This window comes from Raphanus sativus, chromosome 8 (assembly GCF_000801105.2).
Source record: "Raphanus sativus cultivar WK10039 chromosome 8, ASM80110v3, whole genome shotgun sequence".
NCBI classification, from domain to species: domain Eukaryota; kingdom Viridiplantae; phylum Streptophyta; class Magnoliopsida; order Brassicales; family Brassicaceae; genus Raphanus; species Raphanus sativus.
This window is the reverse complement of record NC_079518.1, coordinates 7,834,110-7,858,142: the sequence shown is the minus strand read 5'-3', so window position 1 is coordinate 7,858,142 and position 24,033 is coordinate 7,834,110. Positions and strand designations below refer to the sequence as shown.

General features: G+C 37.6%; 5 protein-coding genes and 1 long non-coding RNA gene across 9 annotated transcripts; 1 reads left to right on the top strand and 5 right to left on the bottom strand.

Annotated features, from left to right (window-relative positions):
* Positions 1–1,626: 1,626 nt before the first annotated feature.
* LOC108818870 (uncharacterized) lies at positions 1,627–3,758 on the bottom strand. 2 transcript variants are annotated; one of them, XR_008937210.1, is made up of 3 exons: positions 3,434–3,673; positions 2,056–3,349; positions 1,627–1,931 (listed from the first exon to the last, which is right to left on the bottom strand). It is a non-coding gene; the product is annotated as an uncharacterized LOC108818870 (long non-coding RNA). The 2 variants fall into 2 exon arrangements; XR_001944190.2 differs by lacking the exon at positions 1,627–1,931 and having other exon boundaries at positions 2,315–3,349; positions 3,434–3,758.
* A 1,435-nt stretch (positions 3,759–5,193) lies between these two features.
* Positions 5,194–7,379, bottom strand: LOC108821444 (probable polyol transporter 6). Its single transcript, XM_018594484.2, has 2 exons — positions 7,133–7,379; positions 5,194–6,766 (listed from the first exon to the last, which is right to left on the bottom strand). The coding sequence occupies exons 1-2, from the start codon at positions 7,263–7,265 to the stop codon at positions 5,382–5,384; spliced, it is 1,518 nt and encodes a 505-aa protein (XP_018449986.1). The 5' UTR covers positions 7,266–7,379; the 3' UTR covers positions 5,194–5,381.
* Positions 7,380–8,499: 1,120 nt separating this feature from the next.
* LOC108821594 (uncharacterized) lies at positions 8,500–10,702 on the top strand. Its single transcript, XM_018594597.2, has one exon. The coding sequence runs from the start codon at positions 8,523–8,525 to the stop codon at positions 10,584–10,586; it is 2,064 nt and encodes a 687-aa protein (XP_018450099.1). The 5' UTR covers positions 8,500–8,522; the 3' UTR covers positions 10,587–10,702.
* Positions 10,703–11,700: 998 nt separating this feature from the next.
* On the bottom strand, positions 11,701–13,220 carry LOC108818959 (pentatricopeptide repeat-containing protein At4g36680, mitochondrial). The gene has a single exon (XM_018591923.2). It carries the CDS (start codon positions 13,137–13,139, stop codon positions 11,916–11,918), a length of 1,224 nt encoding a protein of 407 aa, XP_018447425.1. The 5' UTR covers positions 13,140–13,220; the 3' UTR covers positions 11,701–11,915.
* Positions 13,221–13,618: 398 nt separating this feature from the next.
* Positions 13,619–17,332, bottom strand: LOC108822918 (splicing factor U2af large subunit A). 3 transcript variants are annotated; one of them, XM_018596119.2, is made up of 12 exons: positions 17,058–17,332; positions 16,517–16,779; positions 16,326–16,427; positions 16,167–16,234; positions 15,679–15,755; positions 15,549–15,596; positions 15,411–15,470; positions 15,150–15,323; positions 14,622–15,068; positions 14,413–14,548; positions 14,040–14,107; positions 13,619–13,959 (listed from the first exon to the last, which is right to left on the bottom strand). In XM_018596119.2, exons 1-12 carry the CDS (start codon positions 17,172–17,174, stop codon positions 13,822–13,824), a joined length of 1,698 nt encoding a protein of 565 aa, XP_018451621.1. In that variant the 5' UTR covers positions 17,175–17,332; the 3' UTR covers positions 13,619–13,821. The 3 variants fall into 3 exon arrangements, 2 of the variants coding, with proteins under 2 accessions (XP_018451621.1, XP_056848535.1); XR_001944987.2 differs by having other exon boundaries at positions 13,878–13,959; positions 14,040–14,283; XM_056992555.1 differs by lacking the exons at positions 16,326–16,427; positions 16,517–16,779; positions 17,058–17,332 and adding an exon at positions 15,924–15,991.
* Positions 17,333–18,747: 1,415 nt separating this feature from the next.
* LOC108821442 (vicilin-like seed storage protein At4g36700) lies at positions 18,748–21,771 on the bottom strand. Its single transcript, XM_018594483.2, has 4 exons — positions 21,400–21,771; positions 20,605–20,783; positions 20,451–20,531; positions 18,748–20,154 (listed from the first exon to the last, which is right to left on the bottom strand). Exons 1-4 carry the CDS (start codon positions 21,731–21,733, stop codon positions 19,009–19,011), a joined length of 1,740 nt encoding a protein of 579 aa, XP_018449985.2. The 5' UTR covers positions 21,734–21,771; the 3' UTR covers positions 18,748–19,008.
* Between the last annotated feature and the right edge of the window lie 2,262 nt (positions 21,772–24,033).

The following is a 24,033-nucleotide window of genomic DNA, read 5'->3' as shown; positions in this document are numbered from 1 at the left end:
TTTATTCAGATTAAACATACATGCAATATATACATTTTATAAGGTTGTTGATTAAATCAACATCATTGACATTGGACCAATTATTAAATGGCATAAAAATAACACCATGTGACGTTAATCCGGCCCTATCACTTTGTTAATTTATTAGTTTTTATAATCTATTCTACCGAAAATAACATATGTAATATATATATATAGGTCGTCTCAAGAATTATACAGGTATATGCTGGGAACAAGATTATTGACAAGACGTTGTAGCCCAATGGTTAGGACGGGTCCCCGCCTGCACCCAGGTAAGGGGTTCGATCCACGCCGGAGGGAACTACCTTGCAACGCTCTTGTCACCCACACGGATATGGGCCATGCTTTCGGCCCATTTGAAAAACTGGGAGGGGCGTCTATCCGTGGGCATTCCTTCCCCTTGGGGATTAGTCTGGGCCTTCTGGGCCTGGGATACCCCCAGGTTAAAAAAAAAAAAAAAAAAAAGATTATTGTTTACTAATATTCCTCTTCTTATATTAAAAAGAAACAACCCACCAAATCAGTTAAAAATCATCATCAATCGTTTTTGTTGCCACATGAGATTTTAGCGACGTTTACAAAATGAAGTGGTCATCATGGAGGCTGGAGCTGGAGAAAATACATATTCAGCCACATTCCCAATGACATTTCTGAATAATACGATGCTTTCCTGAAACCAGCTCTACGAAATACTGCAGAACTATTATCATTGTATCACTCGGTTGCTTAAAGTACTTGTGTAAAATTATTTGGACCTAACCCCAAACGTTTTTGTATTTGTCATTAATGTTGTTAATGTACAACGAACAACCTCGAAGACCAAAAGTCAGATATTTCTAAAGAATTTTTCAACAGTTTTCGTTGATAACCAAACTTTGAATCTTTTTAAGGCGTATACGATAAATTCTCTAGAAAATCACACGTCTCTCAACTCATAGTCTAACTTCTAGAGAAGCATGAATTACGTTTATGAAGAGAGACGAAGACATAAGTTGAAAGGGCAAAGATTTAGTAAACAGCAACAAACACAAAGTTATGAATTTTAAACAGACGAACTCAAAATCAGGAGGCATAGACAAACATCTTTAATTAGTTACATTACAATATTACATACATTTATATAAATCTATTAGTAGAGCAAACTGATCGGAGGGAGGGAAGAGAGGAAATAGATTGATGGACTTTCTTCATCACTCGGTTGTCATTCTAATAACGATAAGACAAACTCATCAATAAAGTTTAAGGTTTTAGTTGGCCAGTTAAGGCCATCAATCGTTGTTATGGCCGTATCGAACTTTTAGTATTCGTTGTTGCCCCTATAACGTATAGTATCTATCATAATGGCATTATCATGGGTAGCTACGTCCAGAAAACCTATAATCTCTTTTTCTATAGTCCTCCGTCTAAATTTTGAATGTTTAATTTCAATTTATTTTCTTGTTGGTGCTTTTACACTATACAGTTTTAAAACTCATGGGTTTGGCTGTAACTGACCAATACTTTCAGCTATTTTCCTAACAAAAAGTTACTTTCTGGTAGAGACAACATGATACTTAGCATTCAAAGGTAATCAAGTTTAAATCATGAACTTCTTCAAATTTTTGTATTAAAGTACACATTGCCAAAAATGTCTTTTTTTTTGTTGATTCAAGGCACAAAACAGCCTTTTTGGAATGAATGTAAGACCCCAACCAAGACAAGGTTGTTACTTGTTAGTATGCATTAGGCAAAAAAATCATCTCCTTTTGTGTGACCATACATGGATAAAGTCCTTGCCCAGCTGCTTGCAATCCAAGTCACATAGTTGATCAGCGCCATTGCTTTACCGATGACCAGTTCATCGGTCCCTCCGCCAATTGCCAAATCAAAAGGATGTCCTTTTGCAAGCAAATTCGTTTTGTGGCATTACCCTAATAATAAGTGCAATAACACTGATAGATTATATATAACTAAAACGAATTCAACAGTGCTTTCATGCAAAAGAGGTGAAAAGACTAAGAAGTAGACAGATCTGGGTGGATTCGAACCACCAACCTCTCATAATGAGAGCTCTGCCATTTTGAGCTTACAGATCTACTATTACTCAAACCTTCCTATTAGTAACAACATGACGCCTCAATCTCTGCACACGAAGCATCCTAATGACAAAACCTTATCAGAAATAGAGCGACAAAGGTATTCATAATCTCGCAATGTTTAAATACTGTAAGTTATATAAAAGATCAAAGCATAAATAGAAAATGAAACATAATCTGAAAAAAAAAAATGTCTGATGCATACATAGCAACAGCAATATATAATTGAAGCTTTAAACTCAAAATTCAATAATTACTTTAAATTTGTCAAGAACAAAATACTCTTTTGAACAAAGAAACAGAGCTGTAGGCTCGAACTCTTGACAAATCATACACAACAAAGTCAGACAAGTTACTTGTTCTAATAGATACCTCATTGCATCAACATGAAAATAATCCTGCAAGAGCTGATAACACCGCCAAGGTCTCAGACTCCAAAGACTTTGCAAAACTCTAGCTATATGAAAAACACAGTACAAATATACTTGCAATACAGTGAAAACTGATCCGACTCTAAAATGATCGTTCTTTGTATTAAATACCATTTTAACAATAGATCTCACCAAAATAACAACTCACTAGACCAAATGAAAGTTAAGGCTGTTTGTTAAGCTGTTGGACGTTTCTTTAACGAAAATAAAAATTGGAACATAAACATTACTATGCCAAAGATGAGTAGAATCATTTCTCCAGGAGCAAATTAAAGCCGATGTTGAGATTGTAATACGAATAAAGACTCAAATTCAAAGTACCTTTTGCCTCTGTGGAGTATGTTGGAACTTAGATAAGGCCGCGTTTGACTTCAGATCTGCTCGAGTTCATAATTCAAAAAAGTATGTGTACGGAGAGATATTATGGCGCAATGGAATGGAATCAGAGAGAGAGAGAGAGAGAGTGAAAGCGAGAGGGCAAGACACAAAGGTGAGAGGGAGAACCCGGGCTTTTAAAAAAAAAATCTCCCGTGCGAACTCCCCCTCACCAAACACAAAACGATTATTTTTATTATTAATATTTTGTGTGACCTGCCATGCAAGCGCACCTATCATGGCAAAGGTCGGATGACAAAGATGCTAATCAGAACTCATCGTCCTTAACAAACATCTCATACATCCTTCAATCTCATTTATCAATTCGCATATCTCAATCCTCTTCCCTCTTCTTCAATTGCTCCTCTAGGACTCATCAATCCGCAAAGCATATCACAGATCCGACGAACCTAGCTTTTGCCGAGAGATCATGATGCTTGATCAGATCTGAGAATAATAAACAAATAAGTAATATTACAGACGAACTCAATCGAATTAAACATCAGATCCAGCAACGATACGGTTAATTACCAGCTCTTCAACCGATCGTCTGAGATCTCAGCAGCTAAGATCCGTCTTCTGGATCATGAATCAAAATGGAGTTACTAGATCCATGTGTATACGACGCCGATTCGTAGATCGAATTCGACGACAGAACTGAATCGAGGGTCTTCAACTACGCCAACAATTCGGCATAACAGAGAGCTCTAGAGAATGAACAAAAAGTTGAAAGAGAGGATGATAAAAAGCGGGTATGATAACCAATGAGATCAAGGCGTTTCTTATACAGAGAGTTGGGACTAATGGACGGACGAGATGGAACTAATAGATTATAAGATCGACGGTTGAGATGTGATCTCTTACGTGTTTACTGGCGTTTCTTAATGAGAGGCGGGTGTTTTATTACACAAAAGAAAAATCCAAGGACAATGGACAGCTAATATACGATGGACAGCTAATCAGATTGAAAGCGTTTGATCTTGGCGTTTTACCGATTCCATGCGTCTTACCTAAAGCCCACGATAAATTAACAACGGCCCACATAAGTATTTGGGCTATTTCAAAGCCCACGATAAAACCGCGGGAATGGCTAAGAAAATTCCAATCATTCAAAATACAATAGGGTAGTCAGTTATGTATCCTCTTCAAGAAATGACACTGATTGTTTTAATTGTTTACAAAATCAAACGCTTTCAACACTGAGGTGATGATTGTTTGTTTGGTTTCTAGATTTTAGATTTTAGTTTTTGGTTTTTAGTTTTTGTTTTTGCATTAGATTTTAGTTTTTGGAAAAACATGAATGTTGATTTTAGATTTTAGTTTATAGTTTTTGGTTTTTGCTTTTAAAAAAAAATTATAGTAAAATACTTAAAATAACAAAGAATAAAATATTATTATCAAAACACAGATAAGCTTACAAAATAATAAAATTTTATGTTTAAACATAAGCCTAACAAATTAATTTTATGGTTAAACATACATTATATATATATATACACACACTTTATATTTGAAACATTGTACATATAATATATGTAGAGATCTGTACATATATATAGAACTTTAAGTAAAATGTGGAGACATAATTTTTTTAATAAAATTTCCATAACCAGAATATATATATATATATATATATATATACGTTAATAAAAAGTTATTATATATGTAGAATTAACTATATATTCATTAATTCTATATAAAATTTTAGAAATAAATGATTGCTGACAAATAATATTTACAATAATTTGTCAACAATCATTTTTTGTAAAAAGTTTAATAAATTAATTACCTTAATTTTTTTTAATGGATTCAATAAGTAGTGAAGATATTACTCTATACTCTCTTAGAAAAGTAATGATGTTTACGTTTTCTTTTTGTGCTTTTGTAAAGTGATAAGTGTAATTTTTATATACTACATTACTTATCTAATTTTAATAATATTTAAATAAATAAAAAATACTGTTGGTGTTTGTCGTAACAAGTTGTACAGAGAAACCAAGAAAAAGTGGATTTTGGCTTTTAGGTAGAAAAAAGTAAAAAGAATCAAAAACTAGTTTCGCTAAAAAATATGAAATCTACTTCACCAAAATCATGATTGGGTAGAAAATAGATTTTGGAAAATCAAAAACCAGAAACTACTTCAAAAACTCAAAAAAAAAAAAAGATCAAACGCTTTCAATCTCACTCTCTCCAAGTTCTTTGTGTAATGGCAGAAGTACCAACTCAATTTTGAACTGAGAGAACTTAAAGAAGAAAAAAAGCTCACTCTCTTCGCTAATACTGGACCACTGTTTGCTAGTAATTGGCGAATTTGCGAGCTGTTGACAGTAAGCTGTTAACAAATACTAAAACTGTGCGCCGAACGTGACCGTTGGCTTATAATTTGATGAAAGCCACCCACACACAAAGAACATAGCAAACGCTAAAACATAGCAAACGCTAAAACATAGTGGCAAACGAAAAGAAAAAAACAAATAAATTAAACGGCGCCGTTCTCGCCTTTTGTTTTATTATCACCATCTCTTTGAAAAAGCGCTTCGATCTCTTCAAGCGACTTACCTTTCGTCTCCGGCATAAGGAAGAAAAAGAAGTTCCACGCCGCCACCGCAACTCCAGCAAACATAAAGAACGCTCCTCCCGTGGTTATCGCCCTACTCAACGACAAAAACGACATGGACACCGAAGCGTTCATCACTCTATTCACCGCAACGCCGAGACTCGCCCCTTGCGCCCTAAGCTTCAATGGGAACACCTCAGAGCTGTACACCCAAGTTATCGGCCCAAGCCCAACAGAGAAAAACGCTACAAAACTATAAGCCGAGACTATGCTCAATATCAAAGCCCAAACCAGTTTCCCGCCAGAGCTCTGAGCCATCGTGAGCCCAAACCCTAACATCGTCAACGCGCCAATCATTCCCCCAACGCTGGTCAACAGAAGCTTCCTCCTACCTACCTTGTCGAGCAAGAAAGTCGCTATGAAGATAAACGTCGTTTTCATGATTCCGACACCGATCGTAACCAAGAAAAGCTTGTCTTTAGTCGTGATCCCCGCTTTCTTGAAGATCTTCGGACCGTATAAAAGCACTGCCTCGATACCCGTCGCGTGCTGGAAGAAATGGATCCCCAACGCAGTCAAAAGAACTCGTCGCACGGCAGGTGTCGGTCTCAAGATCAGCTCTTTCCACACTCCTTCGCCGTGTGTCTTCTTGTTCTCCATCTTCACGACCTCGTCCTCACACTCCGCGTCGATTCCAGCAGCTGTCTTGATGTCCCGAAACCGTACCTCAGCTTCTTCAGGCGAGTTCGACACTAACTTCAGTATCCTCTTGCCTTCCCCGAGACGGCCTTGTAAGATCAACCACCGTGGAGACTCGGGCATTTTCAAGATCCCTAACGCTAGCACCAGCGACGGGATCGCGGCTATGCCGAGCATCAGCCTCCAACCTATATGCATAGGTAACTTGGAGAAGAAGTAATTGAACAGGTAACCTAGTAATATCCCTATACTGATGCAGAGATGTGGTAGAGAAGCTAACAGTCCTCTGTGCGAAGCGGTTGCTATCTCGGCTGAGTAAACCGGAGCAACCATTAGGGCAAAACCAACGCCGAACCCGGCTGTGCATCGACCGGTGAGGAGAACGGGATAACTTGGACCCCAACCCATTAGCACTGAACCTAACATGAAGAGTATTGAGGCCAAGACGATTGTGTAACGCCGTCCGATTACGTCTGAGGTTCTCCCGGCGAGCAATGATCCGAAAAGGGCACAGAGGTTGAGTATTCCGGTGAGAACTTCGATCTGAACCTCGTTAGTCTTGAGATCTTCTTCAATAAACACCATTGCTCCACTCATAACACCAGTATCTATACACATATACCAAAAATACAACATACTCTCGATTCTTGTCATCATATTTTAAAAAATTTACAATTCCATGTAATTTATATTGTTGAATACTATCTAGATATCAATTAAAAAAAAACTGAAGAGAACATACATATATTTAAAACAATAAATTTGACATAGAAAAAAAGAAACCAAGACATTTTTTTGTCGAATCAAGAATATATTTAAATCTTTTAGGCTCTATAATTTTAAAATCACTAGGGAGAAACGCTTTATACATGTGGAAAGTTGTAAAAAATGTTTTTATAACAGCCTTTCAAATTAAGATTCCAATAATACTCAACAAAAACGTTAGGTTTGGAGATTTCTTATAATACACTTACCGTAACCAAAGATGATGGAGACGATGGAGGCGACAATAGAACACTGGAGAGCGTATCTATTAACTCCGGGTGGCTTTTCATTGGTCGGCTTCTCGGCCTGGTCGGGATTCTTGCTGGAGATCTGATCTTCCATGATTAATTTATCACCACGTACGGGTAAAAGAAAATATTTCAAACCAACTATAGAGAGTATACAGACTTTATCTCTGTCTCTCCTAGTTAGAAACTTGTGTCTGAAAGTTAGTTATGAGTTTGGTTCACAATATCTTTTTCTCACTACCAAAGAAGATTCGTTGATTATATATAGAAAAAACTTATGACGACAGAAGACAGTACTCGTCAAAGCCACATGCTTGAAAGAGGGGATTTAGTTATTTGAATATCAATTGAAAAGACTCATCCACACATCTTTGATTTATTTATTTATAGAAATTTTGTGTTGTGATAAATCACTTAAGACCCGATCAATGATTCTAATTACAGACCCTAACTACATGTGTAACTTGGAACTCTTATATGTCTAGCTTGCTAAATACTATTGAAATTTGAAGACAAAAAAAATACTAGTGACATTTTAATATTTTTTTCTTGTTAGAAAGTGTCATTTTAAAATTTCAATGCAATTTTCAATTTAATTTATTTACAAAAGCATTGTTTTTATAAATAATTTTATTTATCTTGAATATTATGATTTGAATAAGTATAATTAATAAGAATTTAAATGCTTTTGTTATTTTTTTAATTTGTGTTGAAAATGTCAAAATGATAATTTTTGAGAAAGAGTACTAATTACCTTTTGATTTTGATAAGAACGTATTTGAAACTAAATGTAACGTGAACTCTGACAAGCTAATATTTTTTTTCTGGTCAACATTCTTTTATTTTTTGTAATTTGATGAAAAGATATTGGTTAAGAATTATTTTTAATATCTGTTTTTTGGTTTTATCCTCGTGAATATATATAAAGTTATGTCACTGTGTAAAACGTCACGAGTCCATTTTAATAATTTTTTCAAAGTAATTTTGGATAATTTAATGGAAGAGTCAATTGATATTTGGATTTAAGAAATTTAAAAGGTTCGATTGATTAGACTGAATAATGGGAAAAGCCAAACATGTTTAATTAAGTAAAAAGGAAAAACATAGCACGTAATTACCTAAGCGATGGTAAAATTTTAAAATATTAGTTTTCATAATACTAATTAAGTTTGATATGAAACCGAGTCCTATTAAGTTTACAAAAAAGAAAAGAAACCGAGTCCTATTAGAACTCTAATGTCAGAAGTCCTATTAGAACTCTAACTCCTAGTTAGGTTTTGGTGCACCTATTCCCGTTTAGTTTTGGACTTTGTTTGACAAAAATTTACCACACGTACATGTATAAATATGGATGTCTCCGCAGACATCTTATTCTTACACTAAATTCGATCTTGAGATTTGGAAAAGAAAAGAAAAGATGATTTCGCAGAAGAAGATAGTTTCATCGGTGATATGTTTCCTTCTGTTGCTTCTTCTTCCGGTAGCTTTTTCTGAGACGACAAGGAACTTAAAGGGAATAAGTGCAAGAGCTCCAACAGTGCAGCAGATAAAAAACAAACATGGCGCTAAAGAGGTGATAGTGGACAATGGAATTTTCAGAGTGACTTTCTCGAGTCCTCAAGGACTTATAACTGGGATCAAATACAACGAAATCGACAATGTTCTTAATCCACGTCTCCGAGCTCGAGGGTACTGGGACATAACATGGCAAAGAGAAAACATTCTCCCAAAATTGGATAGAATCGAAGGAACCAACTTCAGAATCATAGCTCAAAACGAAGAACAAGTGGAGATTTCTTTCTCTCGAAAGTGGAATGGTGGTTCCGATCATGTTCCATTAGACGTAGACAAGAGATATATTATACGCACAAATACATCAGGAATCTACACGTATGGGATTTTTGAGAGACAGCCCGAATGGCCAGAAGTGGAGATGGGTCTAATCCGAGTCGCGTTCAAACTCAACCCTGATAGATTCCATTACATGGTGGTGGCAGATAATCGGCAAAGACAAATGCCAACAGACGATGACCGTGACATCGACAGTGGCCGTGCCAAGCCCCTTGCTTACAAAGAGGCTGTACGATTGACTCATCCTCACAATAAAATGTTCAAAAACCAGGTGGACGATAAGTATCAGTACACATGTGAGGTCAAGGACAACAAGGTGCATGGTTGGATCTCGACCAAGTCCAACGTTGGTTTCTGGCTCATCTCACCGAGCAGCGAATACCGCTCTGGTGGACCGGTCAAACAGGAACTCACGTCTCACGTCGGTCCCACGACCCTCACGACCTTTATAAGCGAGCATTATGTTGGTTCGGACATGGAGACAAGGTACAAAGCTGGTGAAGCGTGGAAAAAGGTCTTGGGACCTGTTTTCGTTTACTTGAACTCTGATTCTACCGGCAATAATCCACAATATTCGTTATGGGAAGATGCTAAACGACAGGCTGAACAAGAAGTTGAAGCATGGCCGTACGGTTTTGTAGCGTCCTCTGACTTTCCAACTCGTCAAGAAAGAGGAACCATTACCGGTCGACTCTTTGTCAACGACAGATTCTTGACTCCGGCAGGATCTGCATACGTCGGTTTAGCACCACCAGGAGAAGCTGGTTCATGGCAGACAAATACTAAGGGATACCAATTTTGGACGCAAACCAACGAAACCGGCTATTTCACGATTGATAACATTAGACCGGGAACGTATAATCTATACGGTTGGGTTCCCGGTTTTATAGGAGACTTTACATACCAAAACCAAATCAACGTAGCTGCAGGTTCAGAGATAAGTCTTGATAGAGTTGTGTTCCAGCCTCCTAGGAATGGTCCAACATTGTGGGAGATTGGTTTACCGGACCGAACCGCCAGAGAATACTTTGTACCGGAACCATACAAGAATACAATGAATCCCTTATACATAAACCACACCGACAAGTTTAGGCAGTACGGGTTATGGCAACGTTACACAGAGTTATATCCAAATCATGATCTTGTCTACACAATTGGAGTTAGTAACTATAGTCAAGACTGGTTCTACGCTCATGTCACAAGGAACATTGGTTCGACCTATGTACCAACGACATGGCAGATCGTGTTTGAACTTCCATATGTGAACTGGCGAGGTAGCTACACATTGCAACTAGCTTTGGCCTCGGCTGCACGGGCTAACTTACAAGTACGGTTCAACAATGAAAACTCTAGGCCATTCTTCTCGACGGGTAACATCGGAAGAGATAATGCTATTGCAAGACATGGAATTCATGGAGCCTACCATCTTTATAGCATCGATGTGCCCGGAAGCTTACTAAGAACCGGGACCAACACAATCTATCTACGTCAGTCTAAAGCGTTGGGACCGTTTGAAGGTCTTATGTATGATTACATTCGTCTTGAAGAGCCTTCTACAGCTTAGTTTCAACACTAGTTGTTAATATTTGTTTGTTTTTAAATTCTTTTTACACAATTGTTATATGAGATTATAGTTTGCATAGATCAAGGTAGAGATTTACTGATTTAGATATGTTTTTTTAGATATTATTTATGAAAGTGATTTGGATTATATAATAAGTTTTTGATTTTGTAAAAAAAAAACTAATTAAGTACAGTTTCCGTATTTATTTTTCCAATAAAAGTTGGCGTATAGTTATTGTTGTTTAACATGATCATACGCATTTTTTTTCTTTTGGTCTTTTGGCAACAAAAGATCATACGCTTATGAATAGTCAAATGGAACAAGTGAAATAACTATGTGAGTTTTCCTCCATAATTAACCTATTTTAGTAAGACGAACACTCGATAAAGCAAAACTCATCGCTCATCAACACTTGGCTTCAGTTACAAAAAATTAAACACTTGGCTTGCCTTAACTGATAGAAGGTTGCATGATAAAGTATGCTTTCGATCATGCTTCTTCACCTTCTGCTTAATGAAGCTCAAGACCATTCATTACATGTACTAAACTATAGCTAGTTTATTTATCCACACCACAACAACAATACCTTACCTACATCTTGCGACAAAAACAGTACATATCCACAGAAAAACAATTGTGAACTAAAAGTTAAATGTGTCGAGGACAAGAAATCTTAGGAAACAAATTTGATTTGATCTTGAAAACAATACTTTGTCCAAAATATATTAAGACTTGAGAAACGTCGAGGACAAGAAATCTTAGGAAAGCAGCTGCTTTGTGTATTGCAGTATTGTTAACAACATTTTCTTCTATGTTGGACCCATTTAGTTTATAATAAATTATGTGCGATGTCATAGCCTTGCGTGTTACTGCCAGCTAACATAGAAATATATGTAAAAAAGTTTTATATTGGACTTATTAGTGTGAAACAAAGACATCATACTTTTCAACAAAAGTGTTCCACAAACAAATCTTATTCAAACATTAAGGGGTCATCTGTATTATTATCATGCAGAAAACATAGAAATATAATACCTAAACAAATCATGCTAAATGCAGAATTTGTTTAGCCTCCGCCTATAACTCGAGGCTTTGAATTTGTGTATACAGAACATAAAACAAAGGAAACTTGAAATTCACCTCGAAGCACAAAGTGTGTAGAACATAACAACAGTGAACTCTATGAAGTTGGAAACCGAGTACCATGAAATTCAAAAGATTCCACCAACAAGAACTTCAAGCTAATTTATGAGAAAAGTAAAAAAAAAATGCATAAAAGCTAAAGCAAAAGAATCAGAGGTTCAATTGCAAAGCTCTTGATTTTTTTTTCTAAGCAGGAGTCGAAGAGGCATCGGTTTTCGTATCCAGCCCGAGTTCCTCCTCGAGTTTCTTCCACGCACTCAAGAAACTCGGAGGGAACTTCTTCTTCACCGTTCTAATCAACCCCTTAGCGTCATTCACCTTCTTGTTCCTCACCAACCCAACAGCCAAATGCTGCAAAGTATTAAAATCCGGAATCTTGTTCATACCCACACTCTTCTTAAAAACCGCATACCCTTGCTCATACAACCCACTGTCACAAAGATGAAACACCAACGTCCTAAACGTAGCAGCGTTAGGAGCACACCTGTTCCTCTTAAGCCCTTCGAACACTTTCTTAGCCTCATCCAACATCCCCTTTTCGCAATACGCCGTCATGAGATAGTTGTAACTAATCGTATCAGGCTTCAACCCCTTAACACTCATCTCCTCGATCAACTCCCAAACTCTCTCGGGACCTTCCTTCTGAGCACTCATCAAACGAACATTGTACGCTGCACTATCAATCTCAATGCCTTTCTTCACCATCTCGCTCCACAAGCTCTCTGCTAACTCAACCTTACCATTCTTATACAAAGAACCTAAGATCGTAGTGAAGGCAATCGTGGTAACCTCCATGTTTCGTTTACCTTCCATCTCTCTCATGATCTCAATCGCTTTCTCAGGCGAACCAGCGTCACAGTAAGACTTAATCAATATACCATAAGAGACTCTATCGGGGACGATGGTGCTATACCTCTGAGGCATTTCGTCGAACAGCTGGGGGACTTTCTCAAACTTCCCGGAGTTAAGACAAGCGGTGAGCAAGGCGTTGAAGGAGACAGCTGTCCTCGGCGTCTCGTGCCGACCCATCTCCTCGAAAGCCTTGACGGCGTGGTCGAGCATGGAGGCACGGCCGTAGGATCTGATGAGCGTGGAGTAGAAAGGCTCCTCCTTTACTCTCGGGTCGTCCTTGTGGGACTCGATCAGGGCTTCGATGTCGGTGAAACGGTTGCATTTCGCGAGGCGGCGGACGGTGAGCTCCTGGGCGTAGCGGGAGGAGACCGGGGAGGCGGAGTGGTTGGAGACGTTTGAGTAGATCTCGAGGGCTTTGTCCGGGTCGTGTTGTTTGCGGAGGATGCTCTTGGCTTTGGAGGCGGAGATCTTGGTGGTGGACTCTACGGCGGCGGCGGTATCTCCGGCGGATGTGGTGAAGCGGCGGATGTGGCGGAGGGAGAGACGAGATGCAGCCATTTTGCAGAGGCGTTTAACGAAATGTGGAAAGAGGGAACAAATGGAGAAGCTTTAGGGTTTAAGGTTTTTTTGCAAATATTTTTATGTCTGATACTCATTTATTATTTTATCAAAGATGATAAAATGGTTACGTCAGTGACTATCTAATAAATTTATGGTTTTACTTATTTTGATGAAAATGTATGTTTGATGATTTTACGTATCACACTAAACTATTTTACAAAAAAAAAAGATGTGTCTATATAACAATGAAAATTATCTAACTATTTTATTTGCTTAATCAAAAACAAACTGTTTTATTTGCTTTGTCCCAAAAGATACTTCATGAATTTTTCTTCACAATAAAATGAATGAATTGAATCTTTTGTTAAAACAAGAGAACACTTCAACCAACTAATGTTTTTGTTGAAATTTTATTAGTTTAGCAGACATTCAAGGGAATAATGTTTCTTCTGGATCATTGAGGTGTTGATGATGTATGTAACCAAAGAAAAGACTTGATTGGTGGTAATATCACGAGGTTTATAACAAACAGAAGTATCAAAATCATATCTTGGTCTTAAAGTAACACAAAAGGGGGGTCTTTTAACTGAAGCAAAAAAAAAACTGAAGAGAGCTTAAGGGGATAGACAGCAAGTAAGCAAGCCAACAAACAAGAGGATGAGATGAGATGAGATGAGCTTCAGGCTCCATACTCTCCCTGATCAAACTTGTCTTCTGGATAGAACACAGCAACCACTTCATTCCCTCCAAACTTCCTACCATTCATCCCGCTTCTCGCCCTCGACGAACCTTCAGTATCAACATACTTCAAGAACACCTGCATCAAATAGATATGTATCAACCTTATAAGAATCGAAAATTTACAAGAGAGAGAGGGTAATGATTTCAAGTACAAACCTTGCCAAGGCCTGGCACTGGCTCACCGCTGGGGCTGGGACGCGGAATCACAACGCTGGTCAAGTTACCTGCATTTTAAGAGTTAAACAACAAACATTCCAAATACACGAGGCAAAACAAAACAGAAACAAAGAATGTTAGTCTTCTAAGAAAGAGTGGCCATTTGTGAAAAAAATAATAAGATAGGGGTTTAATGCAGTCTCCAGTCTCAGTATGTTAGGGGCTGATTCTTTATAGCAAAAGGCTGTAAAACAGACATATACAACCAAAAACAAAACAGAGAGACAAATCAATATGCTTTTTTAAAAAAAAAAATCATTATATCGCCAAAAAATGGATATGATAAAATGTAATTTAAAAAGACAACTCTTACCAAACTTTCCCCCTTCTTGTCTCATGTCTTCCATTATATCTTCATACTCCTCATCGTCTTTAAGCTCATCCTCAGCAACAACTTGAGTCAAACACACAACCGTTGTCGCCGCTGGACCCGGCTGGAACATATTCATCTGCAAAATATCACTCAAATCTGTTAAAAGATTCAACTTTCTAAAATAGTCTTAAAGAAAACAATTGTTTTACCTGAAAAGCAATCTGCTGCTGTGCATGCAACAACACACTCTCTTGTTCAGGTTTCGGCTGCATTGCTCCCTGGTTAGCACGTCTCACGGTGAGAGTCTTGTCTCCCATCTTTATACCGTTCAGAGCAGCGCACGCGATATCCGTAACGGCGACTTCTTGGTACACACAAAAGGCGTATCCTTTGGAGTTCCCAGTTTCTCTATCTTTTACGAGGTCAAACCCCTTTAAGGCTCCAAAGCTTTCCAGCAGCTCCCTGACTTGTGCCTCGGTGAAGTAATACGGAAGTCCGCCGACGAAGATACGGTCAGGACCTTCGAGCCCGCCGGAAGCACCTGGAGTCAGACCAACAGCAGCTAAGTTTAGATGGGGACTGGGCTGGCTTGGACCAAGAGATGCAGCTAGAGATGGGTTATAGTCACTAGGTCTCCTCACCTTCACTGGAGCTCCCTGGGAAAAGATTAAAAACATATGATTTCAATTTCTTGGTTTTGGAAGAAACTCGACCAAGAAAATATTTTAAAAAAGTACCTCGAATATGATCCCATCCAAAGACATAGCGTTACTAGCCTCTTCAACGGATCGCATCTCCACGAAAGCAAACTTCTTCTCGTGGTTTATGTAAACATTAACGACGGCATCACCTGGACCAGCGGTGTTTCCACCAACAGCAGCCATAACTTGACTAAAGAACGTAGCCACAGACTGCGATACAAGCAAAATCAATGTTAATATGGAACTTATTTCAGTGGGGGAAAACAAAAACAAAAACAAAAAGTGGATAGAACTAACCTGTTCATTTGCCACAGCGGAAAGCCCACCAACGTACACTCTGCGAGCATGCCTAGTTGCCTGAAGAAAGACGCACAAAGTAAGATAACATTGTTAGAAACAGACGATACAAATACTCTAATGAAAATGAAAGCTAACCTGCTGTGTCATAGCCTGAATTGGCATCATAGGGAGTCCACCAAATGCCTGCAGGGAATAGAGAGAATAAGTTTACAAAAAAAAAAAAAAACTCAATACATGATTGTTAAAAGGGCAAGATCACACAGACCTGCCCAGTCTGTAAGGGAAATATGTTGGGGAACATTCCAGCCGGAGGAAGAGTAGGTGGTGGGGGAGGAACTTGGCCTACAAAATGAGAAACAGATTAATACATGAAAAGTGTAAATATGAGAAGATCTATCTCACCCTCCCTGGAAAAGCAAAGACGATATTATAATGTTATAATGCTTTCAAGAAGAAAAAAAATCATTTTAGCGAACAAAACCAGTGATAGGTACTGAGGATGAGCAGTACCCATAAAACAATTGCAGCAATTTTCCTCCTTGTATAAAAGAGCTAACCAGCTCACACCCTAATGTTGCCTTTACCAAAATATAAAACCAAACAGGAAACACAAAAAGAACAACAAACAACCAAAAGCTCTCAGTTCTAACTTTGTATCCCACGTAAAAAAAAAAGAACAAGAACAGCCTATGTATGTGCATTGTGTGAATGAACTCTGCATTATGCTAATTACAAGAGAAAAAAAAAAGATACCTGTAACAGCACCAGCAGCTAACATTGCAGAGGCTGGAGGTGCCATATCGAACCCACTGACCCGCTTGCTGCAAGAACATAGATTCATGTAAGCAAGTTTCTTAGATATAAAATAATTATTCCACATAAAGAGTAGGTAGAGGCAGAAAGAAAAGTTACGTTTTAGATGGAGATCGAGACCTTGATCTGCGCCTAGTAGATCTATCCTTGGAACGAGAACGAGACCTATGACGGCGTCTGTCTCCTCTATCATCTCTACGCCTAATAAAAGTTATTAAACACAGACACACAAAATTAGTATCGAATCTAAAAGGGTTCCATCTAAACTGTAAAGATAGATTTAGTCAAACCTATCATAGTCACGGTCACGGCTGCCTCTGCGGTAGTCATCATCGCGGTCTCTACTACCACGTTCTCTTCTTTCGCCGCGTTCTCTACTACGATCCCTGTGGCGACTGCTTCTGTGGTGACGCTCACGGACGTCTCTGTCTCTACTACTTCTCTCCTTGCTTCTTCTGTCAGCATCTCTGTCTCTGCTTCGATCAACAGATCCCTTCTCTCTTTCTCTATCTTTACTTCTTGACGACTCTCTTTCATCGTCACGTGTTTCTCTCTACACAAAGAATCATCAGTCAGTTACAGTTTATGAATCAAACAAACTAAACAAAAGCTCCTCTATACATTAACGAATTAACTCTAAACCCTAAATCAACAATCTTATGTTCAAGCAAGTAGATAAACAAAAGCAGCTCTAAACCCTAAAAATCGATTCTTTATTGAATTCAATTAAAATCGAAGCTAATAAACATAGATTGAACCTCTTAAAACAAAACTCCATTAAACAATTGGAAAATGGAAGACTGTAGCGCAATCAAAGAGCAAAAAAAGTACCTGATATTTGGAGTCTGATTGGTCCTCGATTTCGCCGCCGCGGCCAACGTTATCATCGGCCTCGAAGCCGCCGGAAACAGCTGTCCCGTTTCCCTCGTGATTTTCGAATTCAGACATCTGTTTGCTGGGAAGTAAAGAACGCTTTCACCGGAGACAGGGTTTAAAATAAGTTTCCTCTTGTCTCTGCCGTCGAGATATGGATGATGGAGAAAACGAAAAACTTTTAGGGCAGATTTCGATTTTTTTTGTTATAAAATAAAGACGAGACCAACCGAAAGGGTTGTTTTGTCAATGTCGTGTTTGGTCTTAATAAGGATTGCGCGACACGTCAGCAGCGGCAATTATTTCGCGGAAAAAAAAAGGAAATACGGCCCGGTCTGAGTCTTTATTTCGGCCCAATCCATGTGTGTTATCAAATCCAGTTTTGAGTAAACCGGATCACAAACATTTTAAAATAACACAAAATTGTTTTTTTTTTTTAAATTAAAAAGATAAAACGATTGTTTCATAGGCTCTAACTGGTGACCACTAAAATAGGAATAGGAATGAGTATGAAAGGAATGAATAGGAACAAAATCAAAGGAATGAAAATAAATATTATTCCTTTTGTTCCATATCAATTTTGATAAGGAATGTTTTTCTTCTATAATTCTTTAAAATTCAAGGAATGGTAAGGAATTAGACTCAGCGAAAATTCCTCATAAATGGTGTATTTTTAAAGGAATGGTTAGGAATTGACTATTCCCCTTAGTTTCCTATGTCACCAGTTAGAGCCATAGATTTTGTTCAATGAGATAACAAATATATTTTTTTTACGAACGCTATCATCCGTCCTGAAGGATCGGTTCTTTGACAATTTTGGCTTGGAAACTGGAGATGTTACCAAAGGTCAAACACTTTTTTATGGAAGGCTATTACTGGAGCTTTATCTACATATGTTCGTTTATGTTTTAGGGGTATTAAAACAGACCCAATTTGTCAAAAATGTTGTATGGAGGAGGAGACCATCAATCATGCTCTGTTTCTTTGTATTCACGCTTTTGCAATTTGGAGATATTGTGGTATCCCAACAAGTATGATCCAATCCTGGGTTATAGAAGACAACATTACTGCTCTGTTTTATATCATGAATGGGGTAAGTTATAATGAACCTATGCACACTTTATCGATCTGGACTCTTTGACTTACTTGGGAATTTAGGAATGAATTTTTATTTTTAAAAGGAAATGTTCATCTAATATATAGAGGATGCAAGAAGAGAAATGGAAGCGCTAATGATGAATGGAATACAAATGTTGTTTCAAGAAGAGAGGTCACAATTAGAGCTCCTAATTAGTCTTCGCAATAGGAACCTCCTCCAGTAGGTTGGTTAAAATGCAACTTTGATTGCAACTTTAAGAATGAGGTTGAAGCGGGGATAGGATAGATCGTCCTCAAGGACGTTACAAGGGCTCCGGTTTGGCTAAAATCACGTCAGTTAAATCTCCACTGGAAGGTGAAGCTATCGGTTTGCTCTATACCATGCAACAAATTTGGATTCGAGGTTGGCGTAATGTGTGGCTCGAAGGTATTCACTGAGCTCTCAAGGGTAATAAATCAAGTGGTTAGTAATTCTTTTTCCTATCTTTTGTAACAATAACTTAACCATAATTCAAAAAAAAAAACAATAACTTAACCAAAGATTTAATCATTCACTAGAAGAAAACGTAGTCGCTCTAACAATTTTATTATTCACGTTCCGCATATACAAACATTTTAATAAAACAACACAATACGATACATAAACGTAGACATCGAAACCAAAAGAAGAAAGCAATACAGAACACATAAACAAATGAACAAAAGGAGAAAGGAGAGAAAAAACAAGAGACATCAAACCAAAGTTTGACCATATACAACAACCCAAACACTCTTGCAACTTACAGCTTCTCTAGGCGTTCTCTCATCCTTCTCAGACTTCCCACTGAGGCTGAGACGGCCACAACTTCTCTTCTTGTCTCCATCTCTCTTCCTCATCCTTTTTCGCCTCTTCTTGCTCTCTTTTCCTCTCTTCATCTCTCATCTTCGTCTCCATGGATGCTTGCGGTCCTTGTGGTTCTCCTTGCTCTGGCTGCGGCTGGAATGGTTTTTGTGGTCCTTGTGCTTCTCCTTGCGGTGGTTTTTGTGGTTCTCCTTGCGGAGGCTGCGGTTGGAACGGTTGTGGTGGTTTTTCTCCCGGTGGCTGCGGTTGGAACGGTTGTGGTGGTTGCTGAGGCGGCCACGGCTTCTTTTCTTCTTGTTCTTGCTTAAGCTTCTCCAACTCTCCTTCCGCACAAGCAGGACATCCCAACACAACTGCTTCCTCCTGAGCTTCCAACAATCCAGCAATCATAAAATTACTCACATTAAACGTCGCAGCCAATACCTCCCGATCAAGCGACCGCAGAGCCGAGTTCTTACCAGCCAAGAACTGCGGCTCGTTATTCTTAGCCGAAGTAGTGAACCCAACAAACACCAACGGGTCATTAAGGAAAGACATTTGAGCCATTGGATGTAACCGTGGAACAGCGAAAATATCTCCTTCCTCTACCTTAAACCTCTTGTTCTTACACTCTGATGATGATCTTGAAATGGAATTCCTAAGCACCCTAACCATTCCTGATCCTCTCAGCACAATGGATATCTCGCAAGCCCATGGGTTCCAGTGTGGTGCCATCATTGATCCCCGGGTTAGATTCACCATGGAAACTCCAACCATTGAGCCTTGTAATACTTTAAGATCTTTCCTGTTAATGGTTATGGTTTGACCGTTAGGGCTCTGGAAATCTGGTTGGGATTCGAATACGTTGAATGTCTTAGCCTTCTTTGTCTTCTCCTTTTTGTCTTTCTTCTCCTTTTTGTCTTTCTTCTCCTTCTCCTTCTCCTTCCCCTTCTCCTTCTCCTCCTTCTCCTTCTTCTTGTTCTCCACCGAGTCCGCACTTCCAGAAAATATTTTGAGTAATCGCGTTTGGAGCGGCCATGTGTTGGTGTTGGCCACACCAGGTGTGGTCAGCATATCATGCACGATCAATGGTGGCTGCGTACGGTTCCTCATCAGCCCTATAATCTCCTCAGGAACCTAATCAAAATCAACGAATCCAGTTAATTAATCACACTTGACATAACCTAAAATACCATCTACTATAGTATTTTTGTTGGTTTTATTTATCTAATATAGTAACTTGAGAAGCAATACATACACATATTCGTATCCTGCAGCCAGCAGAACCTAAAATAGCATATACTATAGTATTTTGCTAGACTAACTTGAGAAGCAAGATATACAAATATTCAAATCTTGCACCCCGAAGTTACCTGTATAATACGTATATAAAATTATAAACCTAGACATAGATAGATAACATGCGTACGTACCCCAAAAGCTGATTTGAGAATTGTCTCATCAAAACCAAATAAGAGATCTGTGACACTTGAATACGCACCAAAGCAGGGATCCTGCACCCACGGCAGACCACAAATAAGACAAAAGATATATATAGCAAGAAAATGAAAAAGAGTCATGTCTTACATGTAAACATTCTTGGGAGTTTGGAAAGATAGCGTAAATCCTAAGTTTGGTTCCAAGGAAGATATCCACCGGTTTGCTCTGTAAGTAGAAAACTGTACCGGGACGTAGCCTGTAAACATCCCCTAGTCTTATCTCAGTACTTGTCGCTTCCGCCTCGACCCAATTCAGAATCCCACTTCCTATAGAGTCACAAAACCAGTTTTTAACATAATGCGAACCAAACCGCAAAAACTGTCTGTAAACCAAACCAAGCCAAATTAAGCGATCGATTTTGGATCCTTTCTCTAACCAGCGTTAATCAAACCAAAACAAAATTGGACTAGTAGTTTGCCCTGTTTAGTTTTGCCAAATATTTGAATTTTCATATAAAACGATGTTGTTTGTAACGGGTCACAAAGGTCTATAGTCACAATCTAGGCTTGTTTTGCTCTATTCTTTGCCAAACTTACCATAATTCATCATGAAAACAAATAATGAGATACTTTGCCAAAAACCGAAGCCTAACCGAAGGGAGAAAATGAACCGAGATTAAACCATCCCATCCCAGTTGTGAAAACCAAGAGGACATTATTAAAACTAGGAGCAAAATCAAGAGGTAAAAACCAATTACATGCAGCGGCCTAAATATTAATTTACTAAAACATAAGCAGAAAAATAAACAACTTAGAGGTCAATAGCTATATAAAATTAATTAGTTTTGAAAAGAAAACTATATAAAATACTTCTTAAAAGTTTAGGAGTCAAAGATCAATGATCCAACTCTGAATACATGACACTGAGACAGTTATATTGTACCAGAGTCGACAAAGAAGACCATGTCTGAATGAAGAAGAAGAGGGAGCAAAAGCGCGTTTGGTTCTAGCGTTATGGAATGTATTTTGTAAGGCCCCATCCCACCGCATCCATCGCCTATTTGAACGGTTGAGATCTGTCCAAACTGGGTCGAGAAGATTGGTTGCCATTGATCTTTCTTGATCAGAAGAGGCGCTGAAAACCCACAACATGACGGTACAGTGGCGACATCGTCGTTTTCGTCCGACTTATCAGGCTCATCAAACTTAGCTGACTTAGCCGATGAATCAGTGCAAAGCAATAAGAGAAAGAGTGATAAAACCGTAAACCTAATCATCTTTGTGTTTCGTTAAAATTTGTGTGATATTCAATGCTAAGCATTTTAAATCGTATAATATAAAGGAACAGGAGAGAGACTGTAGAGTTCACAATCACTACGTGTCTCAAGTGTTTGGACACGTGCTTGAGTGCATGGTTCTTTGATATAACAATTTAAATTACCCCGCTAAAATACATTGAAGAATCGGGCTGATAAGAACCGTTGATGATAATGTATTAAATATATGAACAAAAGAGATGCATAGTTTGTATCGCAAAGACCAATAATATGTCATGGGTTGAAATTGTATTTTTGTCATTGAAGTTGTGTTACCATGCATGAGTTCTGTGGTGTCATATACGATTTTATCGTTCAACGCTTTTGATGTTTCCGCCTGCCTATTTTCTTATCGTTTTTCCAATTCATCGGACACCTAACAAGACGTAATAGTATGATGTCGTCAACACTAGCTTTCTTCAGTTAGCTCTTCTGAATCGAAGAATACAATGGTGCCTACCCAAGGCAAGATTGATTTATTATATAGCTATATAAGAAAAGAAGCGTATATTGATGTATTTTAAAGATGTTTGAACTTGCGTATTCTCTATGATAAAGAACAAAATTACCAATAAGGCAATAAATACAATGATGATGTGTGGGCGTATCCCTAAAGATAAAAAAGACAAAATTACCAACAAATACAATGATTCTATACAATTTATACGATACTGACATATGCATAGGGGGGTTCTTATTTGTTCTAATAGTTATATGGACATTAACATATGTTTTTGGAGAATAAATGCTCTTAAACTTATTGGTCGAAAAGTTACTAAAACCCATGTGAATCGTGAGAAAAATAAATTCGCTGGAATTGATGTTGAGAACGTACATGACTCTTCTGGAGTGTGTATGGGTATTGTTGGCTCGTGGACAACAATCTTTTCTTATCTCAAAAGTCTCAAACTTACCAGGTATATATCATAATAATTTTATAATAGAACGAACTAAACAATTGTAAAATATTTTCATAAATATAAAAATACCGATACAAGAATTTAGAAGGAAAATGAGGGTTGCAGAAGTGGGACGTTCTTTCCTTAATTTTGTAAATGTTCCGTAGTATGACAGTTTGCATGACGTTCTAAAATTTCAAACTACAAGTGCATATATTTATGTCTTTCATCATTGAAGAACATAAGCGAACTTAATTTTGTGTTTTATTCTTAAACTTAAACAAAACCTAGAAAAATATTCAAGTGGGAGAGATTCTTTTCGATGTTGATCGTATCAATGTGTGTATATAGAATGAGAAAAGCAATGACTATTATATAGTTCCATTGATCAAACCTTATGTTTGTCATAAACCAAACCTTAAACGTTAGCAATGGAAATAGAGATTTCGTAATTATATGGATGTGCATTTAGACGTAGGTTACAAAATCGATCAATTCAGTTAGCAAATATTTTTTTATTTCATTCCAACTTTATCAACCACAAAGTTTAAAGACATAGACAAAAAAATTAAGAAAAAATAGACTAACATGTCTAATTTTCTTATTAATTTCTTGACCCATTTACCAAATTTTCAAAACTAAAATTTAAGTTTGGTCCAAATATTTTTTTTCCAATATAAGCAAAGTTTAAAAATTTACTTTATTTTATTAATTTTACATAGGAAAAGATTTTTCATCTCATATATCTAGTATGGATATTTTACAAATATTTTTACATTAGACTTTAATTTTTTATTCAAACGAATTTCGTATTTGACATATGATTACACTATATTATAGTGTTCGCAACAAAGCATCCAACGATTCTAAGATCTAGTCATTCTAACAATTAAATTGCTCGGAAAACTATTGAAATATTGATCATTACCATTTGTCCAAAAAACAGTTCCAACAAATATCATACCTTACATGGACATTTTATAAACACTCCACATGTTTGGTCTTAGGTAGTGGAAGAATTACGCTCCACAATCACATGAACACCAACATACGTAGGAGTAAACAAATTGTTCCCATATATAACTAAGATGGATCAGTGATAAACATCTGTAGAATCACATTGTGAATTTTGAGTTCTTGTAGACAAAGAGTACAACATTGCACAAATAATCTAATCCAAATTTATCCAAATGGTGGATATACATAGACAAGAACAAGACAATACCTCAACCTTTTACAAAAACATCTAATTAAGTTAGTTAACGTTGATTGGGGTGGGGGGATGTTCAAGTTAGCAGAGAAGTTTCTATTTGAAATAAAGAAAAAAAATTATAACGGGAGTCTCTATCTAAGGCAGAGTCT